At 41.2% G+C, this 7,641-nt stretch overlaps 1 protein-coding gene and 1 pseudogene across 2 annotated transcripts; one reads left to right on the top strand and one right to left on the bottom strand.

The window, feature by feature from the left end:
- The first annotated feature begins 555 nt into the window (after positions 1 to 555).
- On the top strand, positions 556 to 3,409 carry LOC148040086 (uncharacterized; annotated as a pseudogene).
- Positions 3,410 to 4,165: 756 nt separating this feature from the next.
- LOC148040085 (ubiquitin-like-specific protease 1C) lies at positions 4,166 to 7,210 on the bottom strand. 2 transcript variants are annotated; one of them, XM_087666048.1, is made up of 7 exons: positions 5,625 to 5,723; positions 5,397 to 5,528; positions 4,988 to 5,164; positions 4,762 to 4,899; positions 4,588 to 4,678; positions 4,396 to 4,497; positions 4,166 to 4,303 (listed from the first exon to the last, which is right to left on the bottom strand). In XM_087666048.1, exons 1-7 carry the CDS (start codon positions 5,651 to 5,653, stop codon positions 4,217 to 4,219), a joined length of 756 nt encoding a protein of 251 aa, XP_087522174.1. In that variant the 5' UTR covers positions 5,654 to 5,723; the 3' UTR covers positions 4,166 to 4,216. The 2 variants fall into 2 exon arrangements, with proteins under 2 accessions (XP_087522174.1, XP_087522179.1); XM_087666053.1 differs by lacking the exons at positions 5,397 to 5,528; positions 5,625 to 5,723 and adding an exon at positions 7,064 to 7,210.
- Between the last annotated feature and the right edge of the window lie 431 nt (positions 7,211 to 7,641).

Below are 7,641 nucleotides of genomic sequence, written 5' to 3'. Positions count from 1 at the left end.
CCACAAGAAATCACTAACAATGCACCAAGCCCAACTACCTATACCTCATCGAAGTACTTCTCTTTTAATAGAGATACTTACAGCTTGATGGTCAGTGATTTGAGCGGGCAGAAGGCCATCACATTGGAGGTGCTCAAGCAACTCCACAGGAGGGAGTTGCTCGACTTGAAGAAGTGGAGAAGAATCAGAGAAGGTCTTTGCATTGGTAGAAATGGCGATGGATACATTACATTGGCCTTGAAATCGGAGCCATCATTGCGCATTGCATGTATAGAGGAGTGGGAGAGCATATTCCTTGAAAATCACATAAACAAGGTTACAGGTGCTCACGAGGGTATCAATGTCACAATTGATTCCATCAAATCCACGTGGTGTACTGACTTGAGAAGGCATGGCATTCCTCTTGCGTATGTGAGAGATCTCATCAGTGGGTGTACTTGCAAGGTGTTCACAAGGCCCCATGGTTATAAAGGCCCATTGTTCGTTCATGGGAAGGTTCAAGAAAGAAGAGCACCCATCTTGGAGTTTACTGTAGATAGATCTCTTGTTGAGCGGAGGCTTTAAGAAATCATGCTTGAACACAGTGTTAGGTTGGGCAAGGTTCGCTCAACCAAAAAGCATGGTTTAGGGAAGACAATAGTGGAATATGCATGTCATCGCAGTGGTAGAGCAACTCGAAAGGGATCCCAAATCCGCAGGTTGCGAACGTCGAAGAAATGTGGTTGCCCTTTCAAGGTGCAAATAGAGTACAAAGACGATCTCTATGATGTCACTATACGAGTCCATGGACCACACGAGGGTCATGTACCTGGATGTCGTGCCGACTTGTATCACTTGCCCGTGCATCCAACTGTGATTGATTGTTGCAAGGATGACCTGTTTGACGTTGGGACATGTCGGCACGTTGCGAAGATGAGCCTTAGCAAGGAGCGGTTTCATTTGAAAAATGCCTCTCCATTGGATCGTGTCATTTACAGGTTCTTCATGATACCAAGGGAGGTACAGACACTATCATATCAAATTCGAACTGAAGGTATGCTACCTTCTAAGCCTTTGTCTATGGTTCTAGGTTGCTTTGAGCGTCAATGTTCTATGTGTCATCCTGTTGCAGGCAAACTTTCGAAGGATGATTGGATGGCAATGTATTTGGAGGCTCTCCGTCTACGAGATCAAAACAAGGTATTTGACATATTCTCATAAACGTTTATAAGCTGTGAAAATTAGTATATCTATTTGATACTATCATCTACATGGTCTTTTAGGTACTCTATTGCCAACCATACAATCCTCATGCCATAGAGGACAAGGACAAACCATTCGTACTGATAGTCCAGGACGAATGGATGTTGCAAATGAGTAAGAGGTTCTCAAATAACAATGCTTGGGCAATCGACAGCACATTCAAGACCAATGTGTTTGGTCTTCCGCTTTATGCGGCGGTTTTACCAAACCAACATGGGGTGGGTATCCCTATTTGGTTTATGCTATGCACTAGCGACAATGGGTCAAACCAAGAGATTATGGCTTTGCAAATCACCATGAGACTAGTCCTCTCTAGGATGGGAGATATTCGCCCTGCTGCCCTGGTGATTGATAAGTCCCAGCCAGAGCTGGAGGCGCTCTCGAAGGTTGTTCTGGAAGACCCTCATTGTTGGACCACTGACTACCTTGGTGGCAACAAGCGTCAACGAGCATGCCATATTATTCTATGCTGGTTCCACACAAAGAAAGCATGGGTTGAAAATCTCTTGCCACAGGTACACCTTTTCAATACCATTTTACTTTTAAGCATTGCCTTTTTGTGAGTTCCATGAGCTTGACAGTGAGTACTTTACATGTTCTTGCGTGAACCAAGGTCCCTACAGATGAGCGCGATCATGTGTATGCCTCTTTGTCCAATCTTATGCATTGCCCTACAGAGTCGCAGTTTGATGATATGTTTGAGCAATTGCTTCATCGTTATTCCGCTCATCCGAATGTGGTCTGATACGTTACCAATGGATGGTGTGGGAAAGATTGTATTTGGCGTGCAAGATGGCCCAAGTTTGGTCGCATGTTTCCACATGGCAATGTCGACACAACAAACCTCATCGAGAGACTTTGGCAATATATCAAGTACACTCTACTTGATGCTAGGATCAACAGGTCCATTTTGGATCTGCTGCACGCCCTTGTTGGTGACTCATCGTCGGGTTCTAGAATGGGTGGATCGGCTTTGGAGTTTTTCAAGCAAAAGCAAGAGATAGGTAATGTGGTCAATTTCCTTTCTATTTGCACTTTTGACCTTTCCTTAAAACGCATTGTTGTCTTATACATGTTTTTTATGCCAGCTGATTCTGAGCGCTTCAAAGTCTATGGGTCAAGCAAGAGTCATACGGCTAGATTGGCAGCAGGGGAGAAGATTCTTCAGCGGTATGAGCAAGATCCATCCTCTCTTCAAGTCATTAACGAGGGGACCATGTTGTTTAAAATAGCAAGCACCACCCAACATGCAAAATGGTATCATGTAAGTGTACAATCAAACTACTGTGATTGCCCTGATTGGTCGACTGACTGTAAACATCTTCATGGTTTGAGGCTCATCTTGAAGAGCTATTTTCCTCACCTTCATGAGGTTCTCCCCATCATCGATAGTGCGCATGTCTTTGATGACATAAAGGAAAGACCAGGTGGCGATAAAATCACAGGATTGGAGGGATCATCTTCCGATGGTGGCGTGCAGAAAGGGGAACTCGTGTCCTCCATCGCAGACTTTAGAGACCTCCTTCAAAGGATCGAGGATGGGATTCCATCCTACACAGCGGCACAGATGGATGCTTGTATGCGCCAACTGGAAAGTGCTAAAGAGTCTCTTGTTCACATGTTCACACCACAGGAGATTGACATGCCTAAAAAGGGTGGGATCTATCAGATCCAGGAAAATGTGACACAGACGCGCCTAGGGCATGGCAAGGATCATCGTCATCGTCCAAATGAGAGGGGGGAGTCCTCATCACAACCCAAGCGTCCATCTATTATAGGCGTGTTAAGGCGCAAGCATCAACGAGGGAGGGGTCGTGTAAGGTTTAGCCCAAAACCGCGGATATATTGTCCTCATTGCTGCACCAAAACATTTTTGGTGGACCCTCTCGCAGTGTATTCATGCAATACTTGCCATGCACTACTCCCTCTATCCCTGCGGTATGCTCCTCATCCAGCGGATTCTATCTTGATCGGCAAGGCGGTGCGATTGTATGGTGAGTCTTACATTGGCACTTGTCGTATTTTGTATTGCACCTACAACAGTGAGAATGAGGAGCGTCAGTTTTCTCTCTCGTTCCCTGATGGGTCCACGATCACAGAAGTCTTGGCATCTAGGTTCAAAATGTTTGTACTGTACACATGATTCTCCATCTAATGGATAACGTTCTCCTGGATTTTATCTTGCTCTATTTGCTGGAATTAGCTAGTTTTTATGGTGGTGTTTTGGATTTTATGGTAGTGTCGTATTGGATAATTATATGATTTTACTAGTTAGAAATTAGTGTGTATATTTGGCAACACATCCAACAGGTTATTTCTTATCACTACATGTTCATGTAATCCAGATGTGACATGCTCTCATATTTAAAGAGTTGCGCAAATATTGATAGCTTAAGTTAGTAATGATGGGTGCATTGTTGGGAAGCATAGTTGACACATGTGATAAAGCAAGTTGAACCACACATCCCATGGAATAATGTAACCGCAATACTATGGTGCAATGAAATCATGAGATTAGTAGCATTAAATCGTGAGATTAGTAACATTGAATCATTGGTGACTACACAACCAAATAAGCAAATGTTTATGAGTTCAATTCATGATACTATGGTCAATTTGAGAGAGAGAGAGAGAGAGATAAGATCAATTAATGATTTCTAAACAAAGAATCCTATGGAATAATGTAATGAAGTGCTATGGTGCAATGAAATCGTTAGATTGGTAACATTAAATCGTGAGATTAGTAACATTGAATCGTGAGATTAGTAACATTGAGATAAGATCAATTAATGATTTCTATACCACACAAAGAATCAGAAAAAGTCCAAAAAGATGCATGATTTCAAAAAGAACCATGAATTCAAATCTTAGTACATGTCTGTCACAAACCAAGTTCATGACCATAAGTGAGACCATAAGTCCATGACTGCCACAATCTAGCTAAATGTCACAAATTGACTAAAACCACACAAGATCACCGCTCCAACACTCCAAGCGCCCACTGGTAAAGGTCCTCCTTCAAAGTGGTAATGTAGGTGGCATTGAACCATTTTCTAGTTAACTGCAATACAAAAAGTTGATTATGGATTGACGTATGCACACAAGACCATTCAAAGTCGCATAGCAAAAGCACTTATACCAGTATAGGCTTACCCAGTTTTTGGTTGGTTTCCCAACCACACCACCCTCGATGAGTAGTCTTATGAAAGCCATCACATAAAATCCGCAATCGACCGCATTTGTCTGTTGAGGGGCCTGCGAAAAGGGATTATAGTCATCTTTATGTTAACTTCTCTATGTTACATCTCTAAGTGTCAGTAGTACTGCCACATTCTTAGTACATACCTTAATGTGGATGAGCTTCATTTTCTCCACGTCCGATAAAAACCTTGCGCATACTGGGTCAGTACAAAGCCTTGATAGTGCAAACACGGCCCTGAAACATAGACACAAAAGAGATAAACATAATACATATGTGACACAACGTAAAGCATGGGTGCATATAGAATGTTACGATACCTGTGCACATAAGGTAGACATGCCGTGAAATCAGTGTACTCCAAGGAGTCAAGGCATAGGATGGCTCCATGATCTTGAGGTAATTTTTCAACCCTTCTTAGCAAAGGGTTGAAGACCACAAAAAGAGACCAATGTGACCTGCACATCAAAGAATGCTATTAAAACTAGCGCATCAAAGGGCTATGATAAAGCATTTACAATAAGTATGCATAAAGGGACTACTAACCTCTCAAGCACAGGCAGAAAGATAAAGGTGGACATCGTGGGATCACAACTATCAAAGTAATTCCTCAACGAAACACTATCGTCTTGTGGCTCAACCATATTGATGTATGGAAACCACAGACTATCCACAAAGCATACATCATGGACGTGCTCTCTCGGCATCAAATACTCCATCCAACTATGAAATAACCATAACCATAAAATACACATAACAATAACCATAACCATAAAATAACAAGAACCATAATCATAAAATAACAATAACCATAACCATAAAATAACCATAACCATAACAATAACAATAACCAACTATGAATAAAAGCACAAATTAGTTCAGTAGAACAACAAAACCCCTAGTCCTAATCATCAGGCAACAACCAATAGAGCTATAACTAGTTTAACAAACTTACATGGCGAACAAATTCATGGTACGGGTGGATGCCTCCTCCACGCACCGCAATGCATCCAACAAAGCCCGGTCGACATCCACACGGAGCTTTGAGCATAGAGACACGAACTCGATATTTGCGGAAGTCTCTAACCTAAAATAATACCAAAAAACAACCACACACAATGCAACCAATCACAAGTACAAGAAATACAACACAATGAAAGCATTGGATTTAAAAAAAACGCACCTTGAGGTGGCACTTTTTTGCCCCTTCATCTTGGCAGGAGAGCAATTCACCTTGGTGTCAACCGAATTGCATCCAATGGTGAATATGCAATGCGAAGCGTCACTTGGATACTCAAGAGGGGAGGAGATGGTGATAGGGGTGGGTCGAGGTGATAGGAGGAGCGACGTGAAGGGCTTACTCCCCTCGCCCTACAATGCCATAACAATAACCATAAACAATGCCATAAACATAATATACATAACAATAACCATAAACATAAAATACACATAAACAATAACCATAACCATAAAATACACATAACAATAACCCTAAACCCTAAACAATGCCATAACCATAAGCATAAACATAACCATAAACATAGCCATAAACACAACAAACATGCCCATAAACATAACCATAACCCTAAACATAGCCATAAACACAACAAACATGCCCATAAACATAACCATAACCCTAAACATAGCCATAAACACAATGAACATGCCCTTAAACATAACCATAACCATAAACAATGCCATAACCATAAGCATGAACATAACCATAAACATAGCCATAAACATGTCCATAACCATAAACATAGCCATAAACACAACAAACATGCCCATAAACATAACCCTAAACCCTTAAAAATGCCATAACCATAAGCATAAACATAACCATAAACATAGCCATAAACACAACAAACATGCCCATAAACATAACCATAACCCTAAACATAGCCATAAACATAACCATAAGCATAACCATAAGCATAACCATAAACATAACCATAAGCATAAACATAACCATAAACATGCCCATAAACATAACCATAAGCATAAACAAAACCATAAACATAGCCATAAACACAACAAACATGCCCATAAACATAACCATAACCCTAAACATAGCCATAAACATAACCATAAGCATAACCATAAGCATAACCATAAACATAACCATAAGCATAAACATAACCATAAACATGCCCATAAACATAACCATAAGCATAAACATAACCATAAACATAGCCATAAACACAACAAACATGCCCATAAACATAACCATAACCCTAAACATAGCCATAAACATAACCATAAGCATAACCATAAACATAACCATAAGCATAAACATAACCATAAACATGCCCATAAACATAACCATAAGCATAAACATAACCATAATGCCCGTAGCCATAAACAATGCCCATAGCCATAAACATAAACAATGCCATAACCATAACCTTAAACAATAACCATAATAAGCTACACAACCAACAATGCCATGACCAGAACCATAAGCATAAACGATTACCATAACCATAACCTAACTACACAATGCCCATGAACTATACAATGCCCATAAACAATAACCATGAACGTAATTCTAACCACACAATGCCCATAAACTAACCTGAACCATAACCATAACCAAAAGCCACAAAATTGTGAAAAACTAACCTGGGAGTCCATAACATCGCCGGTGGATGGAGGACCAGCCTGCAATAAGCTATCCAAGTCCATCTGGGAGTTTCGCTCCACTATTTGCAACTCCGCATGGTGGTCCAGGACCTGACCCTCATCATCAATATGGGGCACATCCTCCTCATCTCGTGTGCGAGGTCGTTTCTAAAAAAAGCAACGTGTGAGTGTATTTACATATTTAAAAAATGATAAACTTAAGGCCAAGGTAATTAAATTGCATTTGCATATGACACTACAGAAGAACAAACAATATTAGGTTAGAGACTTACATGTTTTTGGTACCCATCCGCTATTCGACTCTGCGTTCTCCGCACACGCTCATCTCGTTTGGAGTCATATTTGCTCATTTGTCTATTCACAAATGCCTCCACATACTCCTGCCTGTCCATGGTACGCTCAGCATCTTCGAGTAAGTCCCATAATGAGCTCGCTCTAGCATGCTGAGTCTTCTCATACTTACTTCGGGCCAAACTCAGCTTTCGTTCAAGGTTAGAGAAACGAGACTCTGCCTGGCGGTGCCAAGCACCAACAGGATGACTAGCATGTTGTGCGCC

The sequence above is a fragment of the Lygodium microphyllum genome, chromosome 2 (genome assembly GCF_053477565.2).
Source record: "Lygodium microphyllum isolate KBCC chromosome 2, Lygodium_microphyllum_v1.1.10, whole genome shotgun sequence".
NCBI lineage: Eukaryota > Viridiplantae > Streptophyta > Polypodiopsida > Schizaeales > Lygodiaceae > Lygodium > Lygodium microphyllum.
This window is presented reverse-complemented; position numbering and strand designations above follow the sequence as displayed.